This window comes from Spermophilus citellus, assembly GCF_964194105.1.
Source record: "Spermophilus citellus genome assembly, chromosome: 13".
NCBI lineage: Eukaryota > Metazoa > Chordata > Mammalia > Rodentia > Sciuridae > Spermophilus > Spermophilus citellus.
The window spans coordinates 26799587-26826766 of NC_138193.1; the positions used below are offsets into that span (position 1 = coordinate 26799587).

General features: G+C 40.3%; 1 protein-coding gene across 2 annotated transcripts; it reads left to right on the plus strand.

Annotated features, from left to right (window-relative positions):
- Positions 1 to 972: 972 nt before the first annotated feature.
- LOC308632535 (uncharacterized protein) lies at positions 973 to 27180 on the plus strand. Of its 2 annotated transcripts, XM_081264691.1 has the most exons (4): positions 973 to 1109; positions 17547 to 17664; positions 21572 to 21698; positions 23753 to 27180. In XM_081264691.1, exons 3-4 carry the CDS (start codon positions 21665 to 21667, stop codon positions 26785 to 26787), a joined length of 3069 nt encoding a protein of 1022 aa, XP_081120817.1. In that variant the 5' UTR covers positions 973 to 1109; positions 17547 to 17664; positions 21572 to 21664; the 3' UTR covers positions 26788 to 27180. The 2 variants fall into 2 exon arrangements, with proteins under 2 accessions (XP_081120817.1, XP_081120816.1); XM_081264690.1 differs by lacking the exon at positions 17547 to 17664 and having other exon boundaries at positions 973 to 1184.

The window sequence follows — 27180 nt, forward strand, 5'->3', positions numbered from 1 at the left end:
GGGAGTCAGATCTCTGTAAGCTGCAGTGTGGCTGATGTGAATTGAAATGTGTTGGGAGTCTTGAAATAGAATGAGCTTTGAAATTATAGCTCCCAAATATATACACTTCATTAATAATTTTATATTGTTCACATATGATAATATTCTGCATAAGGCCTCACTTAGTTGCTGAGGCTGACTTTGAACCTTTGACCCTCCTGCTTCCATCGCCTAAGCCACTGTGGTTGCAGCCATGAGCCACTGCACCTGGCTGTTTTTAATTTTTTAGTGTGATTGATAGAAAGTCGCAATTACACTTGTGACTCACAATTTGTTTGTATTGGACATTGCTTGCTGCCTTAGGGTATTGTTTACCAATTCAAAGCTCAAGATACTTCCTGATAAGACTAGAGAGCAGAAAAATTAAATAAAATTTAAAGTAATGGTTATTATATAATTTAAATTCATAAAATAGATACCCAAATGATTAATAAAGTGATATGATCAAAGTTAATATGAGACATGGTTCAATGCAAATATCTTTCTGGATAGTCTAGATATTGCTATTCAGCAGAACCTTAAAACAGCTGCTGTTTGAAGTTCTGGATTCAAAGTACAGAACTTCAAATAAAAAGAAAATAGGAATGGGTAGGGCTTAACTGAAATACCCCGAATTCCAAGTTAGAGGCCAGCCTAGGCAACTTAGCCCTTATAATTAAAAAAAAAAAAAAAAAAGTGAAAGGACTCTGGGTGTTAGTTGCTCAGTGATAAGTGTCCCTGGGCTAAAATCCTACTAGGGGGAGTAAAGAAAACGTCGCCAAGAACTTGCCATTCTGTTCTCATTCATCCCTGGTTGGATGCACTCTACCGTCACTCAGAGCGTTGGCTCAATGGGTTCCGTTTCGGGGGGCGGGCACTGAAGTTCTGTCCAATCAGAGGCGTGACATTGAGATCTGTCCAATCCAGCGCAGAGCCCGTGAGGAGGGGGCGGGTTTTTGCCATCCGGGGCCGGCTGCTGTCCCGATCTGTCTTTACGTTCGCTCCGCTGTGCTCCTGCTGTCCGGGTCACTGTACTACGGAGGCGCTGGGAACCCACAGGAGATCGTTGCGCTCCCGACCGCCAGGAAATGGTGAGTGAGCGGGGGCGTCTGGAGCCCCAACGCTGCGTGGAACTGGCAGGACTGGCGCGGCGGGAACCTGAAACGGTGGGTGGGACACCCCGTCCTCTCCAGTCTGCAGTCCCGAGTCCTCCTCGGGGCAGCGCCGCCCTCAGCCGCTCTGGCCGTCCTAGCGGAGCGCAGGTCCGCCACGGCGGGGACCCAGTCCCCTCTTGGTCCCTGCGTGGTCGCCTCGGCCCTGACTGAAGCCCTGTCTGGGCAGCAGCCTGCCAGCAGCCCGGCCTCGCCCCAGCTGTGCGGTGAGACCAGGGACCATCCTCAGGAAGAGTCCAACTCTGTGCGTGGTGTTCCTGCGTGAGAATAGCTGGGGTTTGCGGGGACCTCAGCTCCCCTACCTCCTGGGCCTTCCGAACGTGCGGGAAGCAGCACGTCTAACCCAGAGGAGCCTGTCCTGCAGCCTGGCTCTTTATAAATGCTTAAGTTATAGATAAACCCCTAGGTTTCTAGCTCCCTGTCCGCATTGCAATGCCGAATTCTCCTCTCCAGGTTGTGAATTATTTGTCTCCCATGAGCACTCTACCGCTGAGCCACAAACCCAGCCTCCAATTTCTTTAAATATGTACCTAGAATTCTTGTTACTAGATCATATGGTAGTTCTATTTTTTTTTTTTTAGTTTTTTGAAGAATTTGTATATACACACACACACACACAAAAAAAAATGAAATTTATATTCTAACCAACATTCTATAAAAGGTTTTCTTTTTTCCATGTGGCTGTACTCTGGAGAACTTGTTGTCTTGCAGCTTTTTGATAGTAACCATTTTAATAGCATAGTTCAGGCTGCAGGGGGTCTGCTATTTGATTGGTGCATTAAGTCCCTGATACAAGTTAGATTCCAGTGCTTCCACCACCTGTGGCCAAACTTGTGGTACTGGTGAAGGGCAATAGGGAATTAGGAAAGATTCACACACACAGATTATGAACATAAATAGTTTGAATCATGTGGAGCACTCCTTTCTGATGGAGAAGCAGACCTAAAGAGTTACACCAGCAATCTTTATTTATATATGTCTCCTTATCAGGTTAAGGAGTATGCAAGCATTATTCTTTGTACTAAGGAAAGTTTCAGAATTAGAAACATCTGCAGCTTTTCTACAGTTTCAATGTGAAATGTTAGGAGCTTTGTGTAGCGTTCAAGGAGGTCCATTGTTTGAAGTTACTGAGCAGCAGAGCTGGTGAAACATTGTCTGGCAGGAGAATTTCTGTATCCCTGGGAGCTGTGTTCCTGAAATCAAGGTCAAAGCTGATAAGACTTGCACAGAGCCTCCTTGGGCAGGGCTTTACCATAGCAGCAAGGCATCCTGTGCCTTTGCACAGAAACAATCCCAGGCAGCATGTGCACCACAGCCATGAGGTCATCAGAGACCCCCAATCGCAGTCACTGCTCTCGCAATCTAGCCTGTCAAGTTGCCACTGGAAGAGTGTGCTGTGGCTTTTTCTGAGATCTGTACTTTTTAACCCCTTTTCTTCTCTAGTGGTGGGGATTGTGCTCAAGGAAGTACTTGCCCTTCAGTATAAAACCACTTGTTAGTGATCTGTGGAGATTTGCACATACTCAGTTAGCCTTTGTTTGCAGAACTCAGGAGGCTGGGATGGAGACCCAGGAAGAAAAGGTGTTGAGGCTCTCAGTGCATGGGCAGACTCCTTCTAGGAAGAATTGGAGCTATTACTGGGGTGAAGTGGGGGAGAGAGCTCAGGAAGCACCAAACTCCCACTTAGGCTAACAGTGGTGGCCTTTATTTTCCTCTTTAAATTCATGATTCTGGCTAGATAGGAGCTCATTCATCTGCAGCAGCAGTTGGCAGAGTGAGCTGGTAGACCCAGAGCCCTTCTAGGGATAAACTGACACCTATGAGATTTAACCCATTGTCTTCCCTGGTCCCAGGTGATGAAGCCCATGGAAGTACTTGCATGTCCATAAAAAAATCACTTTTTCCTGTGGTCTTGATACTTGTGTGTTTGTAGTCCCCTCCTCTCTCAGCAGTAGATAAATTAAAATGCGAACCACAGAAGACTTTAGAGTTAGGATATGCAGAGTCCCAATCTTCCTCTCCTAGGTCTCTAAATTTACTTGTGGCATGACTTTGTCTAAGAACTTGAAACATGAGTAGATATTTATTCAGTGTATCCATATATGAAGGGCGAGTCAGGAGTCTCCTATTCTGAGGAATTTCCAACATTATCCTCCATTAACATCTGCCTTTTATTGTGGTGCTGGGGTTTGAACCCAGACCTTGCACATTCTGTATGCACCCTCTACCAGTGAGCTGTGCTACCAGTCCCTGCACCTACCTTTAGATTGGGCTGACCATGCATTGAAGTCTAATGTAATTCTTAATATGCTTGGATTTACTTTGGCCTTCCTGTTGGTTTTGACAATAGAAAATTCACCTTCATGTGGCTTCACCTATGGATTTTGTGTGTTATGAATCCTTAGTTATTATTAATGTAATATTGCAGTTTCATAATATATGTTAGTGTCAGGTAATGATAGCTACTTGTTTTGCTCTTACAAATCAGGGTTTTTTGGCTAATTTTGTATATACTTTACAGATGAGTTGTAGGGTGTTTTGTTTTGCCCCTTCATTCAATAAAAGGAAAACATCCTGAAATTTTGATGGAAAATGTTACAAATTAACTGGGAGGAAAATCATTGTTTTCGGAAGGATGAGTTTTATCATGTACACATGGTGTGTGTACTTGAGTCTTTTATTTGCTTCTGTACATTTTAATTTTCTGGTAAATTCTACATATTTCCTTTGAAAAGCATGCATACACATGAAGTATCACAGGGTTGAGATGGCTCTCTAATACTAATCTGATGTTTTCTATGGTTAAACTGAGTGTAATATGACAAAAGATGTGGGTGGTCCCTAGAAACCATTGTTTTCCCACTTTTTTTATTTGTGTCTTCTTGAATGTACACCCTCTTTCCCCCCCTTTGGATTTCAGTTGTTTGGACCAATATTGCTATGTCCTCGTGTGTTTTCATGGTTTACACATGCAGTGATTTCTACAAGTCTGTGCTGATGGTGTATTGTGTATCTTCATAGATTTCCATAAATATAGAACAACAACTTACATTTCATCTTTCGTTCATTATAATTTATTTTTCCATATATTTTTCAGTATTGTTTAATTTTATATATCTGATGTGATTTTATTTTACATTTCTCTAATTTCCTAAGATTTGGAATGTTTTCATGATTATTGGCTGTTGAGTTATCTTCTGTATAAATTGCTCAAGCCTGCTTTTTTTGGTGTCCCTGAATTTTCCTTTGCTATTAAAAATTTTCAGTTATATGTGAGGGAATTATTTTCTTCCACTGTGTCACTTCTCTTTTTACCTTTTAATGTTAGCATTTGATGAATAAAATTTTTGTTTTAACGTTGCCCATTTTTTTTATTTTTTTAACATGTTTTTTAGTATACCTTTGAAAAGAACTCCTTTTTTTTTGTGGTTCTTGGAATTGAAACCAAAGGAACCCCCTTCCCACTGAGCTACATTATGGCCATATTTGAAATTTTATTTTAAGACAGGGTCTCACTAAGTTGCCCAGGCTGGAATAGAAATTTCCATCCTTCTGCCTTAGCTTTCCAAGAAGTTAGTATTACAGGTGTGTACCACCATGTCCACCTTGTAACTAACTCCCTTTTTATAATAATTTGTGAATGTTTTATGGTTTGCTTTTATCTTTAATTATGTATTACCTCTGACAATGATTTATGATGTGATATGAGGAAAGACTACAACAGCACGTTTGGGTCACCCAGATATCCCATTTTCCCAGCAGCTTTCTTTGGAATAGGTGCAATTTTTCTACTTTCCTCCAGTGCAAACTTTTGTCATTTATCATTGCCTAAATAGCAAGTGTCTTTTTAAAAGTTCTGTCTTTGTATCAACAGGTCTATTTATTCATTTTATTGTGAGATGTACATGACTGTGGGGAGCCATTCTGACACGTGATTGGGTGACTCCCGTTAAGGGCCTGAGGCGCTCTGGCTGTGTCGGAGCTTTCCCGACCCTTTCCTGATGAGAGAGCCCATCCGTGTGGGGGTGTGCATGACCACTGACCCCGGAGACCCAATCACTGACCCTGACCTTGGAGTGCAGCCCCCCCTCAACCTTCATTGGATGGAATTCTCCCCTGAATCTCTTGTCCCCCAAATAAAAGGCTACTCCCCGGCGTGTTCGCTCTCTCTCTCTCCTGCTAGCCCAGAGTAATCCTCGCTGCCCTGCTGGAGGCGGGAACCAGGGAGGCGAGCCGTCTCGGACCTAGCAATGTAAAATAAGGTACTGTCTGTGTGTTTTATTTTGATCTCTTCTAACTAACTTAATGCCTAGAACCTCATTAATGAAACCACTGCGCAGGCCGCGTGGTAGACATGACTATTGTGACTTTATAGTATATGACCATGTGTGGCCTAATGACTTTTTCGTTGGTGATGGACCGCATGTACAGTGACAGTTATCACAGCCTAGGTGTGTCGTAGTGAACCATCTAGGTATCAGTGCTCTGGGTGATGACTGCAAAATGAAGAATCACTTTACAGTGATTTATAGCATTATCATCTACACATGGTGTAACTGAGTCTTTTATTTACTTTTGTAAATTTTAATTTTTTAATAAATTCTATGTATTTCCCTTTGTTTTAGTTGTAGATGGACATAGTACCTTTATTCATTTATTTTTGTGTGATGATTGAACCTAGAGACTTACATGTGTTAGGCAAGCACTACACCATGAGCCACAACCCCAGCCCTACATTTTCCTTTTAAAGCATGCATACACATAATTTACAGAGATTTACAGCATTTCCCTGAATGTATATCCAACATTAAATTAGGCATGTATATGTATATTCTAATTTATTTATAATGTTTCCTTCTAAAATATAACCAGAGTTTTTTCTATCTTATTTTTCTTTTAGTAGCATGAACATTTGACATGCTAACACTGTGGAAATGTTCATTTTCAATATCTTTAAATTTTACTCTTTTCCCTAGGACTATCTTTCTATACTCCTAAAATTTGCTTTCTCCAAACTATTGAGATTGATGATTAACTAATGAATTCTTAGGCTCTTTATTCAACTATTGAACAATGTGTTTTCTTTTTTTACTTCAGCTTTAGATACATCTCATTTTTATAGCTTTATTGTGGGGATATAGCTCCATTGGTAGAGTACTTGCCTCACATGCACAAGGTCCTGGGTTCAATCCTCGGCACTGCCAAAAAACAAAACCAAAAAATCATATTTATATATATATATATGATTTTTTTGTTTTGTTTATATATATATATATATATATATATATATATATATATATATATATATATATAAATATTTATATCCATCCATGAAACCAGCACAACAGTCAACATAGTTAATATAGCCATTACACTAATGTGCTCCCTGGTCCTCTTTTTTTTTTTTTTTAATATATTTTTTTTAAAGAGAGAGAGAGATAATTTTTTTTTAATATTTATTTTTTACTTTTCGGCAGACACAACATCTTTGTTTGTATGTGATGCTGAGGATCGAACCCGGGCTGCATGCATGCCAGGCGAGCACGCTACCGCTTGAGCCACATCCCCAGCCCCCCGGTCCTCTTTTATAATCCTTTTTTCCTGCTCTTCTCCACCATATTTAAAAATTAATTTGATCTTATTGGGCAAAGCCAAAAATAGGATTAGTTTCAAAATTCTATACATCAATGAATTATCAATGAATGGGACACCTCATATAGCTACTGTCCTCCTCAATAATCCGAACTTTGCTGGGCATGATGGTACAGACCTGAAATCCCTAGAGTCAGGCATTATTGTATTCAACTCAGCAGTGCCCCCTCCCTGAGTTTGTCAATTTGGAAAAAAATTAAAAATGTTCACTAATTTCAAGCTCAGAATTTCTTAAGTTACAGGTTGTTTGTTTGTTTTTGGTACTGAGGGAGCTTAACCACTGAAGCCCATTCCTAGCCCTTTTTAGTTTTCTTTAGAGACAGGATCCTTCTGAATTGCTTAGGGCCTCGCTAAGTTGCGGAGGCCTGCAACTTATGATCCTCCTGCCTCAACTTCCCAAGCCACTGGGATTACAGGTATGCACCACGGGCTCATCCAAGCTTTGTATTTTATCAATAGTATTTGAAAGGCATAAAAATAATTCCTAAGAGGCAAGATTTAGGTGGGTTTCAGCCAGCATACAAACAAACAAACCAAAACAAAGAAACAAAATGAAACAAAAAGCAAAGAAATTGTTTGCTAGGCCAGCTTTTGAGCCCATAAAATTATATTATCGAGGGCCCAATTTTTTCTAAGGAGCCTCCCCTGCTGCTGCTGTCACATCTGCCCCCATCAAGCATAGAAGGGTCTTTTACACTGAGAGCTTCAGAGCACTGGGAAACTGGGGACTCAAGTGCAGTTGTGTTTCTAATGTTGTTGGAATGGAGACTTTAATGGAGACTTTAATTTAACTTTAAATTATACCCCTTTCTGAGGGTATAATTTTTAGTGAGGCTTTTTGTACACTGTCATCTGTGTCAAGTTCAGATTTGGGTAGCAAGTAACTTTATTTTAAAGATGCATTGACAGACTGGGAAAGCAGACATCTCCATGTTGACTAGAGAAGCACTTGCTTTCTGTCCTTGTCCCACAGCTGATCCCATAATAGGACAAGGATTTGAGAAAATGAAAAAATAGTTTTCTTGTTGTGCTAGTGAAGGAGAAACCAAGAGGACTTCTGTCTCAGAGGCTGGGATTCTAACTTCCCTGGGGAACAATGGGCCTTTGGTGATAAAGCTGCCCTCTAGCTGTGCCCTTTCAGGAGTTTTCATTTACTTGTATCCTATACAGATAGCCATTTCTTTGATCTCCTGGTGCCAGCCTTGAAGTCTTGATTTTTTTCATTCCTATGTGCAAGAGCTGAAGGAGAGATAATTAGCCAAAGACAGGAAGAAGGTTAATCTTGCTCCTCCCATGGTTAGGAAGAGGAAGAGGGAGAAAAGGAAGGTGGGGGCGGGGGGGGGGGAGAGTAAGTTTTAAAATAAGTCACAGTGGCAGAGTACTGAGGGTTATTTTCATTTTCTCCACAGTTAGTTTTTATGGAAAAATGGGTGACTACATCTCTAAGCTGCTTCCTGTGCAACCTGGGTGATGAAGGGGTCCCTAGAATGGAAGGTTGTTGCCTGTTGTTGTAATGTTTTCTTTTGGATTTTTACTAGAATGGACAGAGGCAATTCCAGCCTTGGTGGTGACCTGGAAGAAGCACACTCTTGTAGAGAAGTTTCTTTGATTGTTCTACATGGTATTTTAACTAGATTTTGTTGGGGGTGGGATTGCTTTTGGCATATTTTCCCCTCTGCCACCATGATAAAAGGAATGGTCCCTAAAATATTGTTTCTTTGTGGGCTCAATTTAATCTTGCTGCTGTGGGTCCCCCTTTGGAGGCTTTTGACAGACACCTGTTCCCACTGCAAGTGGGTCTCTTGGCATAATTAGCCACCATCTTTTTAAAGGTGTGGTTTCCCTTTTCTGTTTTCCCTGTACATTGGGGTCTCCAAAAAGCATGTAACTTCCCCGTTGGATGTACAATGTTTTGATCACTTGTTGAGCCACTTCTGCAGTGACAGATAGTCGGTTGTCACTCTGCATTGAGGAAGGGATGTCTTAGGATCATCTCCTTCCAGGGGACTCTCTTTATTTCTGAAGCTTTTTCTATTCTGGTAGAATAAGCCTAACTCATACAGAAATGGAGTCTACCAATACAAGCAAATACCTGCAAGTTTCTACCACAGGGCATTTCTGTACTTGTGAATCATAGAAAGATTACATTTTTACATATTGAATTTATAGTAGACTGCCTCTTAGTCTTTGGATTGTTTGAGTGCAAAAGACACAGTTCTGAATTCCTTGCTGATGAGTCCATTGCAGGCATGACCCTCACTGGTAGGGCTTGAAGAAATTAACCAAGCCACCCTTCCTATAGCGAGCTGTCTTGTGAAAGCGTTTATATCAAGAGCAGGCCATTGTTTCATGCAGAAGTGTGAGCCCATGAGAGTCTTTCTGCACTTTGCAGTGTTATCCTAGAAGTCAAGATTTTCTTTACCCCTTTTCTTCTCATTAGTATGAAAAGACGTGAATCGGTCTGATTCAAGCTGAGGTTCAAGGCCCTGATAAAGAGTTTGTTCTTTCTTGCCATTTAGGTTGCTCTGTCAACAGCCTAATTTCTCCTGGTCACTTAGATGCCAATCTTCAGATGACTAGGATAGTGCTTAGTTGCCACCTGCTTTGGTGTGACCGTGGTCTATATTAATGCCAATATTTTCAAGGGCATGCTTAATACCATTGTTCTTAGCTGCAAGGACTCTTCTTTCCTTCCACATAGTTTCTTTTTTCTTTTTTTGGTTGTATCAACCTGGATTTATTTATTTATTTATTTTTATTGGATGTTCACAACATTACAAAGCTCTTGACAAATCATATTTCATACATTAGAATCAAGTGGGTTATGAACTCCCATTTTTACCCCAAATACAGATTGCAGAATCACATCGGTTACACATCACATTTTTACATACTGCCATATTAGTGACTGTTGTATTCTGCTACCTTTCCTATCCTCTACTATCCCCCCTCCCCTCCCTTCCACATAGTTTCAATGCTTACCTTCTTTCCTTTGGTCAGTGAGAGCTCTTGTCAGAGTAATTAGCTTGACTTTCTGGGTTGAAGTTTTAGGAGCAAAGCCTCAGCTTTCAATCTGTCTTTTTTCTTGACTGCAGAGTATACAGCTACCCACTGGCCATTGTCCATGAACTTGCTTTTATCACTGAAGAAGCCCAGTCTGGCTCAATGATAGACTATTGAAGAAAAGACACTTTCTGAAGACTCTCTAAGCTCTCTGAGCAGTCATACCATCTGCTGGCATGAGGGTTGTTTGATTTAAGGTGGGCTTGGTTTCTCTTGAGGTTGACATTGAAGGGTCTCAGAGGATAGTCTGGAATCTCCCTACCCTCCCAGCAGTCAGCTGACACCAGTAATTCTGTTCCAGTACTTCTGTTTGAGCCGCACCAGGACTTGATGAGGAACATGGCAGAGTAGTGGGTTGTCCTAGAAGGGTTTTTCAACCGCTTGTAGTAAATCACAAGCGGCTCTCATGACATGAAGGCAGGGGGACCTTTCTTTTTCTGTGAGGTCAATTTGTTTTGACAGATAGGCTACTGGTCACAGTATGTCTCCAATGCCTGTATGAGAACTTCAAGGACTGTACCTTGTTTCTCATTTAGTCTTAACTCCTTTATGAGTCAGACAGGCCTAGGGCAGGGCTGTCATGAGGCTTTGTCTTAACCTCTTAAAGGAAGCTTGGCTTTCTGGTGTACAAGTCAAATGTTTGATTTCTGATCCTTTTAGGGCTTCCTAAAAGACAGACATTTAGCTATTAGTCTAAAATTAGGGACCCAAATGTGGCAGATACATGACATTACCAGGAACATATATTTCTGTCTCTTATTTCTGACTTCTTAATATAGCCTGCTTTTAATCTGACATTCAGGCTCATTTGGAATTCCAGATAGATGACTATTTTACAAAACTGAGCCTTTTTGTGGACACCCCACCACATGAGGTGGGATGGTTTAGTGCAGCAGTAGTATTTGAGAGGCAGTGTTCTTGGTTAGGGTTGGCTGTAAGCAGGTCATCCACATAATGCAAAAGGAGTCCTTTATCCAGCTCTGACCCTCTCAGCTACAACTTATGATAACCTCATTGAACAATATAGAAGAGAGTTTAAATCCCTATGGTGATGTGTTATTTTCATATTGAATTCCTGTCACTCAAAAGCAAATGGTAATTAGGCATTTCTTTTCAGTGGGATGTAAAGAATTCATCTTTTCATTGTAGTGCTATGAACCAGCCACAGATACCTGGCATTGCAGTTAGCAATGAATTATGTTCTGTGGGCTGAATATTCTAAACAATGTTAGTTATAGCTCCTAGGTCTTCTTGTACAAGTTGGTATTCATCACTGTGAGTTCTTTTCCCCTTTCATTTTTTGAACAAGCAAGGCTGGAGTACTACAGGGTATTTGATAAAGCCAATTCCATACTTATTGTAAGAATTTGTCCATAAGAGGCTGGATTCCTATCAGCACTTCTATTAAGGGGGTACTGTTTCTTCCTGGGCAGGTGACCTCCTTCTTCAACAACATCATGTTTGTGATGACATTGATCATCCTCCTCATTGTCCCTTTGACCTACACAGCCTTACTCTCATTTTAGCTGACTTCCAGCAGAGCAGGCTGTCTCCTTTTCTGGATGGCAAGTGGAGACTGGATCAGGACATGATCTGGTGGCACTTGTAAGTGGAGTCATGGCTTTTTGGGTGAGAAGTATCTGAATACTTAATTTACACAGCAGATCTCATCCAGGAGCTGCATTGGACAACCTGGCATGTACAAAACTCTGCCTTAGTCTTCATATCCCAAGTTGCATTCAAGGGATTGGAGCACAGGATGTGGTTGAGCCTGACATGTCACTGTTATGATTATCACAATGTCTTCAACTTCAGATGAGTCCCCACTCTCAGTTGCACCCAGGGGCTCCTGCTGAGCCTCCTCTCAGTGTGGACATATTTTCCATGAAGGGAGACCATTCCCATGCTGTCTTTAGGCTCCTTTGATGACCTCTTTGTGGGGGCTGCCAACACAACAATAGCTGGCTTTAGTTTCTGTTTTCCCAGGCCTTACCTTAAAGGTAAGATCAATTAGCTGAGACGGGTGTATGTCAGTTTGCCACCTCCACCCATTGGAGATTTTTCTATGGCCAGGGTAGTCTGTCCAATGAAGTTCACTGTTGTTATAAAGAGATTTTTATTTTTTTCTGTACCAGGGATTGACCCAGGTTCCCTTCACCAGCAAGTCATGTTGCCAGCTATTTTTATGTTTTGTTTAGAGGCAAGGTATCCCTAGGTTGTTTAGCGCTTATCTAGATTCCATAGGGGCTTGCTGAGTTGCTGAGGCTTGTCTCAAACTTGTAATCCTCCTTCCTTAACCTCCCAACTTTCTGGGATTTCAAGCATTCACAACCACACCTAGTCCATACAGAGATGTTTAGGGTCCCCCTTCTATAGAAACCAGCAGGACTAAGAAGCAGGTGCCTGTATTCCTGGGGACTCCAAGAGGCCATTGTATCTGCTGAGCTCTGAGCAGAAGTCAGGACTCCATTCAGAGCCATCTGCTTTTAAGCAAATATTCAGAGGTTCAGAACACTAAAGGTTGGGGAGCTTGCACTGGAGGCTTGGTCTCTCCTCAGCTACCCTGACCTTGGTGGACAGTCAGGGCCTGGGTGGTTGGACCTGGCTCTGAGGCCAGACAGGTGCCCTATTTATCTCCACATGGTCATGAGCCCTGATGCTTGTGGTGCAGCTGCAGTGCAGCCTGGGGAGCCCAGGGCCTTTGGCCTTTTTAGTCAGAAATTAGCTGCTGTTTTTGTCCAGAGCCTGTGAGGTTGCAGATCTCTCTCTACTCTGGCCATCTGCTTTTATCCACAGCTGTTTTTCCTTTTGCAGTTGTTTATCCCCTCCATCTTCCTATACATTTAGGCTGATAGGATACTGTCTTAGGAACAATTTCTCTGCCCCTGTGCTGAGTGTTCTTGGGCAAATGGGGTGTCATGTAAATCTTAAAAGGAGACCATCCCTTCCTTAAGTCCCAGTCTAGCTGTTCCACCACCAGCTGCCGTGTTCTTTGTGGTTTTTTTTCCAGGTTGGGCAAGGGAGTTGGAAGGCAGGGCAGAGCGGGGTCCTCTTCACTTACCTCTCTAATCCCCAGCAACTTTTCTGGGATTTTCTTCTGACATAGGGCTGGTTTTCCTGACCCATAGTGGGATGATCTGCAGCTGCCTGGGATTAGGCTGAGAAACAGTGCTGGCCCAGCTTTCATTTTCTGGTGTCTTTCTATCCTTTCAAGAAGCAGTGCCTTTTTACACCATCAATGTAGTCTCAGGCCATTTGGGCTCCTCATGCAACTACATGAATATCTGCACTTGTAGAATTTCTTCCATTTACCTACCTCTGACACACCAATTCCAATAGCAGGATTATAATAGTTAAGGAAGTCATTCAGTGGCCTGATTGTTACAGTTAAATATCATCTTTTTAAAGACAGACTTGTACTTGGCTCTCTTAGCCAGGATTATTCTGAAGAGTCTATAGATGGGATCAATGCAGAATTGCCCATGTGTCAAAGGGCCAGCAACATTCAATCAAAAACACAGAGTGAACCAGAGTGGATCCCCCAAACCAGGACCAACTGAAAGGACCCTTTAAAACAGATCATATGGGGGCACATTTCCTAGATCCCCAGCTGCACTTAAGCACAACTCTGACACCAATGGTGCCATAGATGCCCACAGAAAGAGGGACCTGGTGTTCCCCTGTAGCAGACCTGATGTGTGGAATCCAGGGTCGCAGTGTGCACACAGGAGGAGCTTGCCAGATGTCCATGTTGGCATGACTTCACTGCATTCCTTTTCCCAGAATAGGCCCATGGTGGAGCCGCACACCATTCAGGGAGAGAAGACAAGAGGTCCTTGAAGCCAAGGGGCCTTGGCAGCTGCTGGGAACGCCCCTCAGACTCTCCCTTTACTTACAGGAACAGCTCCTCCAGGACAATCTGAGGCAACTCACCTGTCTCCTAATTCTCCAGGCTCAGCTATCAATGAGTTCATCAGCCAGCTTGCTTTTCAGGGTGGAAGTGGGGTTGCTCAGAGCACCAAACCTGCCCAAGAGGGCTGGAGCAGGGCACTCTCAGTTTTCTTCACAGTGACCAAATTTGACACTGATAGCTTGGTCCTTGTTCTCAATACTCATCCAATACTGAAATCAAGGTTTTGAAGAAAAGGAAAAGGTAGTTTTGTTGCTTTTCTACCAAAAGAGAAACACAGGATGTTGGGGACCGCAAATCAAGTCAAGATGGTGCCTGGCAGTTTGCCAGGAGGAGTGGTTTGTGAGGCAACGCCACTGAGCCATTAAGATGGTAGGGATTCCTTATTGGCTGATTGCTGTAACTGGATGATGCTAATTGAGTCAAGCTGTGTGTAATCAGTTAGGTATATATACCTCTGCTGTTTTGCAATAAGGCGGCTCCCGCTACCTTGGGTGCCCGCTACCTTAAGTTTCCGCTCAGTTCCCGCTGAGCAGGGTCTAGGCACTTTCACTCCTCCTCTGAGAATTTTATGACCACATCCCTGAATGACAGCACACCCTGAGATGCTGACATTTCTTCCTCTTCCTCCTCCTGCTCTGGGTTTCCTTTTCAAGCAAGATTGCTTGATTTGCGGTCCCCAACAACAGGGGACTCCTGTCCCAAAGGCTGTGATTCTAATTACAAGGTGAACAGAAGTCCTTTTAAAGTGATGACTCAAAGACTACCCTCCAGCTGAGCCCTGTCCAGCATCATAATTCCCTTGAAGCCTTGAGAGACCTATTTCTTAGATCTTCCTGTGCCATCCCTAAATTCTGGATTTCTTGATTCCCACAGTACATGAGCTCAAGGACATATAACTTGGTTTAAGTTCTGACTGAAGACATGAAGAAGGTTAATCTAATTTTCCTCATGGTTAGGGAGGCATAGATGGAAAAGAGAAAGAAAAAAACAAGTCAGTTGTAAAATAAGCCACAGTGGAACAGCAGCAAGGGTTATGTTCAAACCATGAAATAGACCCTGACACATTCCTAGGGAGAAGCAAATAGAACACCTGCCAGGTGGGAATGGCTGGGGTTGATGAAGAATAGAAAATTCAGAACCTGCTGATCATTGTGATAGATGACAGTCTTCATATGTCCTCAGTATGGGGCACTTAGTGAAACCATGAGAGGTCAGAACAATAGCAAGAACTGGGGATGTAGCTCAGTTTTAAAATGCTACTGGGTTCAGTCTCCAGTACCCACCCCCCCACAAAATTCAGATGTATGATCAAATAATCCTTTACTGTGAAGCCAGCCTATACTTAGGAGGGGACAAGAAAAGACTGTGTTTGGGCTGAGGTGGAGGTGGGTCAGACTCCATGGGAGTAGGCAGGAGGGAAATTTCAGCAATTTTACTTAATAAATATTTTATTTGTCCTCAAACATTCATGTTTCATGAATATTTCACATTGGGAAAAAACAGTGGGTTGTGTTTTATGCATGTATTCAGATTTACTAGGAAATGTTAGTGAAATGTGCCAATCATCTGGGCATGCATGCGTGTTTGTTCCTCATGAACATTTACCCTTACGTATTTTGATGTCATTTTATATTACTTTTGTTGATAATCTATGACATCGAACACTTTTCTTATGTGGTTTTTAAATCTAAAAATAATTTCCATCATTTTGTTACATTTAATTTATGTGTTTATAACTTCTTCCTGTTTTACATATTTTACTGAGAATATTCTTCCATTTAGATTTCTTTCATACAGATAATTTCTCAGGTAAGATAGTCTCTTTTTGCCCCATGCCACATTCTTATGGACTGCTCTACTTTTTAATGGAGTATAATTTATCAATCTGTCCTTTGGATTTGCTTGATTTTCTTATCGTCCAGGAGCAGGTGTTGAACAACCAGAGTTAAACCCTTCAATTAAAGCCTCACCTCCAGAAACTGATTATTTCTGGAGATACATATTATCCATCAGTCTGGCTCTAGAGCTTATGAACATGTTTATTCCATTGAAAACAGGTTTTCTTTTTAAAATGTGAGACAAACAAATTCCTCACATGATGTTTGTTTTCTTTCTTTTAACTCTTTTGAAAAAAAAATTACTGCTCTATAACTCTCATTTTAAATGTGTTTAATAATTACATTACTTTTTGGGCACCTTTTGTTTGCTGAGATATAATAGACTAGGAAAGAATTGTCCAAAGCCTCAGTAATCCAGGCACTAGTCTCCCTGGCTCCCTTCCTGGTGCAGCCAGGCCTGGCTTGTGCAGTTCTCCTGTGCTGAGGGCAGAGTTGGCTTGCTGGAGCCACTGAGTTGTAGTATGACACACACACTGTGGCTCCATGTCTAGGAGGAGTAGGAGTAGCCCAGTAAAGAAAGGGGAACACAAGTCTGCCAGTGCCCAAAGGCCAGAGTGAAACTCTGCCAAAATGCAAAACTCCCTTATGAGTATGAAACTGCCTGAGAGGAGCTGCAGCCCACAGTGTGTCACTCTGACATCATTCAGCCAGAGTTTGGATGCACCTCCTGGCACTCTATGCCTGTGTGAGGCCTGATAACACTCCCCAGTCATGGATTCTGGGTGGGAACTGCAGTTAGAAAGGAGGGGGTGTCCTTCCACAGTTGTATAAGACGTTGTCATGATTCTTGAGCTCTGGAGTGTCTTCTACTTGTGAGGCCCAGGTGGCTTTGCTGGGCTTGTGTCACCCACTGAACTGCAGGTCATGCAAGAACTCTAGGAAGGGTGCTAAAGTACCTAGAATGTGAGAAAATAGAGAAATCTACAGATTTTAGGCAAAAGGGAGAATCAGCCGTGGAGGGACTTTGTTCTGCCTAAAATTAGCTCCAGTTACAGGTAAGTTCACTACTGTGGCAATATGGCCTTATCACCCACTGGATGGTGGGGTGGTAGATCAGTCTGCAGCTGGAACCATCATTGGTTACAAAGAGCCACCATTGGGCATCTCTGGGTCTCCACAGTTTGTGCAGAGTACACAAAACGTAATCCTGGGAGAAGCCACCTTGGTGGATGTGGTTCCTGGGTAGGAGGTGCCTTGTTGACAGTAGACATCAGCTTTTTCTTTCTCCCCAGGGTTATTCATTTTCTGTGATTCTCCCACAATATGAGAGACAGGATCTCAAAACATAGACCCTGTTCTCTCTATAGCTGCTCACAGGAATGACAACAAATCCTTCATTTTCGAGTTTCCTCCACATTCAAAAATATCAATTTTCCTTTTGCAATTCATAGGATTATTAATATTTTTACCCATGCAATATTTGAAACTGACAGAGTATTTTAATTATCATATACCCCTTAGTAGTGGATGATGCTTTTGAAAATGCTTGCTTTTAGGAGGTTAATATTTCACATTGGTGGAGAGCAAATTATTATCAGACTCTTTTCATTACCTTAGTGCTTTCTTTTTTCTTCCTTAGGCACAGTCACCTTATCATCATATTTTTGACAAGTATTGTGGTTTATATCTGGGTTGTCTCCAAAATCTCACATGTTGAAATATGGTGCCCAGTTGCATCAAGGTAGAGAGATGGGCTTTTGGGCCATGATTGGATTATGAGGGTTCTGACTTTTGTGGACTAGCCCATTAACAACTGAATAGACTGGGAGGGGAACTAGTTGGAGGAGGTGGGTCATTGGAGCAGCCCTGACCAGGATCATCTTCTTCCAGCACCTTTCTCCTTCTCTGCTGCCTGGCTGCCATGAGCTGAAGAGGTTTTCTCCATGCTCTTCTTCCATGATGTTTCTGTCTTGGAGTGAGACTACCATGGCCTGAGTGCTCTGAAACTGTGAGCTGAAATAAATGTTTCCACTTCTAAGTTGTGACTTTTAGCTATTTATGTCACAGAAATGAAAAGTTCAGTACAAACGTTATTAGGTGGCATGTTCTTACTCAGTTTTTCCATGGTGCTGGATTTCAGAACTATCTGGGTATGACATTTCTCTTAGAATGTCTGTAGACATCAGCCTCCTGATTATCTCTTCCCAGAGGACAGACTAATGATTGGAGTGGAGACTTGGGGGAAAACTCCTTTTTTCTATTTTGTCTATATCTGTAACCCCTTGGAACTTGAATGTGTTTGCCATAACCTTCATTGCATGAAGATTTTATTGGCCTACAAATTGGATCATAGTGTTGAAGGGGAAACACAAATTATTCTCCTTTCTGCATTTTCTCTGAGTTGTGAATACAAGGAGAATATCCCAGAGTTCAGAGAATACCCACACACTTCAGGGTGTATAAGAATCCACAGTGTACTTCAGTGTGTAAGAATAGGAATGGGAGAATGTCCAAAATGTTAGGATGTCTTGATTTTAACCTTGGGTCTGACATGTCTATATTACGGTCAGCTTTGCAATTCCTGGGCTCATCACCTTCAAAAGATTTCTTACTTCAGCTTCAACTTTTCCCTAGCTTTAAAATGTATTTAATTAGTAGAGCTTCAAATAAGAGAAAATATTCAAAGCCACAGGATACAGTTAGATTTTAGAAAAGGAGTTCAGCCTTGTGTTATTTTAATTAAATGTTTTATTTTCCTTTCTTCTTCTCCAAAGTGTTCTTTGTGGGTTTCTCATGTGCAAGAAGAGAAGGGGCTGCTCCTCCCAGCAGCCATGTTTATTATCTCACAAGTTACCTAGCCCGCCATTACCGTGACCACATTGTAACTTAGTATTCCTTTAACCCCGAGTGCTAACTAACTGAGCTAAGGTCTAGGTTAATACAGTCACAGAGCCCTTTTCTCCAAGAACATCACTATAGAAACTAGATAGTATGCCTGCATAGTTATCTTAGTAGGTTCAAGGGGAAACTGCTGGGCATTCTAAGCGTGGGAAACAGTTTCCTCATGAAGAACACTCAGCCAGGCATCCTGTGCTTTTGCACAGGAGTTTCCTAGTAGTCAGGCATTCATGTCTTTGCACAGAAACTTCCTAGCAGCCAAGCATTTTGTGTCTTTGCACACAAACTACCCAATCACCAAGCATGCCACAATCATGAAGTTTGTCAGAGACTCCAATCCCAAACACAGAATTCTTTAATATTTTTTGAAAAAAAATGGATGCTTTTGCTATTCCTCTTGAGATATGAATGTAAGTGCTTTATACATGTATTTCCTCTGTAGACATAAATACTGAGTTTGGCCAGCATGGTGGGTGGTATGTGCCTGAGATGCCAGCTACTCAGGAGGCTAGTGCAGGAGGATTTTATGTTTGAGATCAGCCTTTGCAAATTAGGGACACCATGTCTTAAAATAAAAAATAAAATGGGCTATGGATGTTTCTCAGTGGTAAATCTATATATAGTCCCTGGATTTAATCCCTACTGCAAAACAAAATCCCACTGAGTGTAAATACTTTTTCCAGTTGAGTTGTGGGTCCTTTCTCATTCAAAACTAAATGAATAAAATTGGGAAGCAGAGAGGTCAAAGCTCAGTGACTTGTTATTAAGTAAATCTTGAGCCTACAAAAGAAGGTCCTTGGGAACCATGTTTTTTGTTTCTTGAGACCCATGTTTTCCAGATATGGGTTTGAATTGTAGGCAGTCACTTCTGAGAAGGAAGCCTAGAGAAGGAGGAGGAAGATGTAGTTGGTTTCCAGGTGTGTAGCCCAGGTAAGGGATGGCTTTGCATTTTCCTTTTAAACTACCTTATATTTGGAATGGGTAGACCTTTATATTTCTACATTTCAGGTTTTTGCTTTACATGTTTTAGCCACTGTGCTTTCTTTTCTTCTTAGAATAGTCAACTGTAACTCTTTAAATATATATGCCCAGATATACCCCCTGGGCTGGGGCCTTTGTTCTTACACGTTCACCTAAACCAGGCCAGGCATATATGACCTGCAGGATTGACAGGTTTTCTTTTTGATAAATGGATATCAGAATGTTTTGGTGTCCTAGATTCCCACTGGGGATGTATGTATGAGTCATTAGATATTGCTGAAGAAGTGTACCATGCTTTATTTATGTTCCATCTGGATGCTCCATCATCTATAAATGCACAAGAGTTAATGAAATGCTCATTTATTACCCCTTAGTATGTCCTGAAAGAACAGAATAATTAGAAGAGACTCAATCACTAGAATGCCAAGGAAAGTCTACTGAAATACCCTATTATATCATTTAGTTTTGATTTGGCCACTAATGATGTATCCCTTTATGTCGATTGGCACATGGTAACAATTTATTCTATTATAGCTGTTTTATCCTTATTTGCTTTGTATAAATGCTATCTGCCAGATTTTCCCCATACAGTAATTTTTGTCTCTTTGTCTTCATGTGTATTGGTAGACTTTTTCTTAATAATCTACATAAACCATTATATTTGATACAGAAACTCTACTTTCTTAGTAATTTTTCTTTGTGTTTTGCTTTGGGGAATGCAGCCTCTGCCTTTAGTTTACCAGGGATACTTTATTGCTGGAGGTTCTGAAGTAGACCACAGGCTTTCATTTTATTCCACCTGCAGCTCAGAGACATGCACCTCATAATCTCCTTGCATTTTCCATAAATGGAAAAAATTATATCTTTCTAAGTGCCTGAAAATTATAAAGTGTACCTCAAAATAAATTTTGATTCACAGGGAAAAAATGAACAGTGTGGCTCTTATTTTATTCTCTATCCTTACATATGTGTATCTCAATAGTGTCTTTTAAAATAGCATCCACCCCAAATTGATTTATATTTCACAAGTGGATTCCACTTATTTTCATTTGCATGAAAAATTGTCTGTTGGTTCAGTGTATAAAGTTGACATTTCTATGTATGTCTACATGAAACTTAAATATCATTTGATCAATCTGATCTTGTTTCTTCTTAACATGTTTGCATTACTCTTCTCATTTATGATCATTGCCTTACTCTGAAAATTCTTTTAACATTCCCATTTCATCTCGACTTTAACTCTCCCCTGCATTTTTTTTTTGAATTGCAACTCAAATAAACTTGGGTAAAAATCAGGATCTACCATTTTTTACCAGTGTTTGGCGAATGTCATAAAAGATTAATACAATTACTCCCATCACATTCTTTGGGTTATCTGCATTATGACATGGAAAATATTTAGAATGAGAAGAATATATTTGAAATGTTCAAAAAGAATTGTCATTGATAGTTGTTATTTTAATAAAGTACATAAATCTCTTAAAATACTTGAACTCAGATCCTTCAATGTTTTTATCTTATAGTGGTCTACCTCACTGCTATTGAAGAGTTTCTCTTAGACCACTGGCGCTAGGATCACTAAATTGGAATCATTGCTACATATTCAGAAAACCATGTCCAATCTCAGACCCACTGAACTAGGGTCTGTATTTTAGTAAATCTCTGATTTGTAGCTGTGCATTTAAAATTTGAGAACCATCCTTCTTACTCACTATAACTTTCTCTTCTGAGAAATAGATGATTTATCTTATTCTATATAATTGGAATTAAAGTGTATATTACTATAATATAATGCCTTAATTTTACTTTTTATGTAACTATAGTATATATACTTTTTTTAAACTTATGACACTCTTTCCTCTGAGTTAGATAATAGAGAATATCACTGTGTTTCAAAGTATTTTCCTGAATAATTAAAGTGACTCACTTATTTGAGAGCCAGGTCTACTAACTCTCATTTCATCTTCAGTCAACTTACAAGCTCTGTGAATTATCAAATGGTCAATGTGCTGTTAATTGATCTATTCTTATTTTAGGAACTGTTGACATTCAGGGATATAGCCATTGATTTCTCTGAAGAGGAGTGGGAATGCCTGGAGCCTGCTCAGCAGAATTTATACAGAGATGTGATGCTAGAGACCTACAGAAACCTGGTCTTCCTGGGTGAGCAGAGCTTCCCTTCAGAATTCCTAATTTATCAGAATTCCTAATAGAATAATTTTCTTCCCTTGATGAATATCTATTGGACACTTCTGCTCTTCATGAATGAGTCTCAGATTCTTGCTTTCAAGATAAAGAAAGACTTGGGCAGTTTTTGTTACAGAGAAGAAAATGTTAATGCCATTACTTTCAGTCCTTCGTTTCTCCCTTTCTTGGGTTGATATATACCCTTCACTTTAGATTAGTGGTACTTACAGTAATTCAGTGATATGGAATGATGTAACCTACATGTCGAAGTCCAATTTATTCCCTTTATGGTACCAGAATAGAAGCATCAGTAGTCACAGGGTGAATTCCAACAAGTAATAATTTCATTTTCCAATGAACACATCTTATTATCTAGATTGTATTTGGGCACCTTCCTCTGGAGCAAAGGAGAGAGCCCTGAGTCATGTACCCAGATGGATAGAAATTCATGAATCAGATGATGTAATTGAGAGGCCCAAAGATCAAGGAAGAAACCAAACTTCCAAATGTTGGTGGAAAAATTATCATGCCACAGAAATGGTTTTCCAGAAGCTTAAGTTTATTTCCTTTGCTGTCCTAGAAGGACAGGTAATGCCCTATGTGTAGCATGTATTCAACTTCTTTAGTCTCCTCCTTCTCCTGTGGTGATATTCCAGTACATTCAAATTAACAACTCAAACACTTTTCCTTGTGACGGTGAGTGTGATTTGACAGCATTTCCACTATTGGGGGTGTCTCAAAAATCTGCACATTCATGGAGACCACTAGGTGAAGGCATTGTAATATATTATGTCATAAAGCAATTTCTTTAATATAACTTATATACTTATTCATTGAAATACCCTGTCACAGCCTCGTCTGACTCACATGTGGAAACCAAAAGTGCAGAGTAAGATGGTTACCAGCTACTGCTGTGTTTTGGGCAATGTTGGCCAAAATCTGCAAAATCTTATTTTAATGGGCATCAGAAGGTCAAAAGTTGTATTGTACTACGTAGTGAGTATCATGTATTATATTCTTTTTGGGGGGAGTTACCAAGTATTGATCCCCAAAGCACTACTGAGCCACGTCCCCAGCCCTCTTATATTTTTCAGTTTGAAATGGGGTCTTTCTAACTTGCCTATGGCCTCACTCTATTATTGCAGATGGTTTAAAACTTGGGATCCTCCTACCTCAGTCTCCTGAGTTGTGGGAATTCCAGGCTTGTGTCACTGTACCAGCTAATGTACTGTATTCTTGACAAAGGGTTATAGAATGAATGCAGTATTTTATAAGCAGTAACATGATAATTATATGAAATAATTATTTTAAATTATTTTTAAAATAATTTAAAAATACCAAGAAATACTTAGTAAATACATGACATTGAATTTGTTAATGAAGTGAATCAGTAAATGAACAAAATTATAAAAATTAAATCAAGTCATTTGTCTTGATCACCATGTAGTAAATTTATCCAGGTAACACTGACATTGTGTGTGTGTGTGTGTGTGTGTGTGTGTGTGTGTTTACCATTAAAAAGGTTTGTATAAATCTCTAATGAGAGATCAGAGGCTCTTTACCCTCTTTTGAATATTTGTGTTATTGTTATCCAAAATCTCTCTTACATCCAGATCTGTGTCATGATAGACAGAAAGTGATTTTCAGACAATTCCAAAGAAAGCCAGAACTGTTCAAGGTTCACATTATCCTTTTTCTATTGAGAGAGAAGGTAGTGGGTGGATTTTTCCTAATTGTACAATGGTGTATTCTCAAGGAGAAGACCTGTAGTGGATACTTTTCTCTACCACATTATTCTTCTTAATGATATACTCATGGTGAATACTGTGAACTCTCACCATGGTTTGGGTAATTCTCACAAAGTAATTTTGTCTATCCATTGTTATTTAGTCTATATATTTACAGTGTAACTGTGGCCTTTAATGTTACTATTCTACCACCCTGCTAATGTCCTGACTGCTATAATTTCATGTTGTATTAGCAAGAGATATTTCAAGTATAATATGTAAAGTAATTGTTATTTATTTCAGCCATGATCTCTCATCATACTCAGGAAATATCACCAGAGCCTGGCTTAGAACATTTATTGAAGCAAGTGATAAAGAGAAGATATGGATATTGTAACCTCGACTATTTACAACAACAAAAAAATGGAGACTATGTAGGTAAGAGTGAAGGTCAGAAATCATATTATAAAGGACAAGACAAATTAGAACTGACTATGCATAATGAAAATTTTACCATCAGCAGACCTCAAGAACATTTAATAGCTCAGAAAAATATTCAGTGCATAACTGAAGGGCAAGTTTCTAAAAGGGATAATTTTGAAAGTTTCTTTATGAACTGTCCATTATTCTGCAATGAACAAAAAGTTCCTTCTTGTTCCCAAACATATACTTTTAATGATTGTGGGAAGGCCCCAATGCACTCATTACTGCTTAATCAAAATTCAGATATAGATTACTGGAAAGTGTGTAACACATGTAATGAAACAAGCAACACCTTCAGCCATGTCTCTACTCTAAGCAACCAGTGTACTTACATTGGAGAAAACAATTACAAATGTAGCAAAACAGAGAAGAACTCCAGCTCTGGTTGCAATATGAGAGAACATCAGTGTGGCCATTGTGCACAGAACTCTTACAGAGATGATGAATGTGGGGACACCTTTCCTCAGTGCTCAAAGCTGATGACCCATCCAAGTACTCAGGGCCAAGAGGTGCCTTGCAAATGTGAGGAATGTGAGAGAGCTTCTAACCCAGCAGCTAGCCTTCCTCAATACAGTGGAGCTTATCCTGGAAGGGAGCCCCCCAAATTTAAGGAACGTGTCCAAGCATGGAGTTGCTCACCCCTTTCTAAACACAAGTACCATAGCAGTGATCAACATTATAAATTTAAAGAATGTGGCAAAACTTTTAATCTAGGACCTCCCCCTGTTAAACACCACAGAATTCATAGTGGAGAGAAACCCTACAAATGTGAAGAATGTGGCAAATCCTTTAATAATTGCTCAACCCTTTCTAAACACCTGAGATGGCATAGCAATGAGGAAACCTACAAATGTAAGGAATGTGAAAAAGTTTTTAAGAATTTTTCAGTCCTAACTCAACACCAAAGTATTCATACAGGAGAGAAGCCCCACAGATGTGAAAAATGTGGGAAATGTTTTACTCAAAAAGTATATCTTATTAAACACCAGAGAATTCATGCAGGAGAGAAGCCCTACAAATGTCAGGAATGTAGCAAAGCTTTTAAGGATCATTCAACCTTTACCAAACACCAGAGAATTCATACAGGAGAGAAGCCCTACAAATGTGAGACATGTGGCAAAGCTTTCACTTTCGGATCAAGCCTTATTAAACATCAGAGACTTCATACTGGAAAGCATCCCTACAAATGTGAAGAATGTGGGAAAGTTTTAACAAAAAGAGGATACCTTTCTGAACACCAGAGACTTCATACTGGAGAGAAGCCCTACAAATGTGAAGAATGTGGGAAAGGCTTTCATCGAAGAGCACACCTCACTGAACACCGGAGAGTTCATAGTGGAGAGAAGCCCTACAAATGTAAGAAATGTAGCAAAGCTTTTAATGCTCATTCAGCCTTTTCCACACATCAGAAAATTCATACAGGAGAGAAGCCCTACAAATGTGAAACATGTGGCAAAGCTTTTAATCGAAGAGCACACCTTACTCGACACCAGGGAATTCATCATGGAGAGAAGACCTACAAATGTAAGGAATGTGGCAAAGCTTTTAGGGATCATTCATCCCTTACCAAACACCAGAGAATTCATACCGGAGAGAAGCCCTACAAATGTAATGAGTGTGGGAAAGATTTTACTCAAAGCTCAACCCTTAATCAACACCAGAGAATTCATACAGGAGAGATACCCTACAAATGTAAAGAATGTGGGAAAAGTTTTACTCAAAGAACATGTCTTACTCAACACCAGAGAATCCATGCAGGAGAGAAGCCTTACAAATGTGAAGGGTGTGGGAAAGATTTTACCCAAAGATCACACCTTACTCAGCACCAGAAAATTCATGCAGGAGAGAAGCCCTACAAATGTGAAGGGTGTGGGAAAGATTTTACTCAAAGATCACACCTAACTCAGCACCAGAAAATTCATGCAGGAGAGAAGCCCTACAAATGTGAAGAATGTGGGGAAAGTTTTACTCAAAGACCGCATCTTACTCAACACCAGGAAATTCACACTGGAGAGAAGCCCTACAAATGTAATGAATGTGGGAAAGGTTTTCCTCAGAGTTCAAGCCTTACTCAACACCAAAGAATTCATGAAGGAGAGAAGCCCTACAAATGTAATGAGTGTGGAAAAGGTTTTACTCAAAGCTCACACCGTACTCAACACCAGAGAATTCATGCAGGAAAGAAGCCCTACAAATGTAATGAGTGTGGGAAAGCTTTTAATCTAAGAGCATACCTTACTCAACACCAGAGAATTCATAGCGGAGAGAAGCCCTATAAATGTAGTGATTGTGGGAAAAGTTTTACTCAAAGCTCACAACTTACTCGACACCAGAGAATTCATGCAGGAGAGAAACCCTATAAATGTGAAGAATGTGGCAAAGGTTTTAATCAAAGAGCATACTTTACACAACACCAGAGAATCCATACTGGAGAGATGCCCTACAAATGTGAAGAATGTGGAAAAAGTTTTACTCAAAAAACATGCCTTACTCGACACCAAAGAATTCATGCAGGAGAGAAGCCCTACAAATGTAAAGAGTGTGGCAAAGGTTTTACTCAAAGCTCACACCGTACTCAACACCAGAGAATTCATGCAGGTGAGAAGCCCTACAAATGTGAAGAATGTGGGAAAGGTTTTACTCAAAAACCACATCTTACTCAACACCAGAAAATTCATACTGGAGAGAAGCCCTTCAGATGTAATGAATGTGGGAAAAGTTTTACTCAAAGCTCAAACCTTACTCAACATCAGAGAATTCATGCTGGAGAGAAGCCCTACAAATGTGAAGAATGTGGAAAAATTTTTACTCAAAGACCACACCTTACTGAACATCAGAAAATTCATACTAGATAAAAGTCCTACAAATGTTAACATTGTGCTAAAAATGGTTCAATTCTTATTACACACTACATGAATAATAGGAGAGTGAAATTATACAAAGACCCAAATGTGACAATGTGTCTATAGTTGTTAATTCCTTACTCACTGAAGCACTGAGTAATGGGGAGAGATAATACAAGTGTAAAAACTGTTGCAGACCTCAGCAATTTCTCAAACATTGCTTATCACTGGAGAATTCATAATGCATAGAACCCCAAAACAATTTAAATATCATGTCCAAGTCTTTACTCAAATTTCAAACATTCTTTAACATTAGAAACCTGATATCTATAGAAAATGTAGAAAGACATTTGCCTGAAATAAAATGCCTTATATTTAGATATAAGGCCAATTGATAACAGCAAA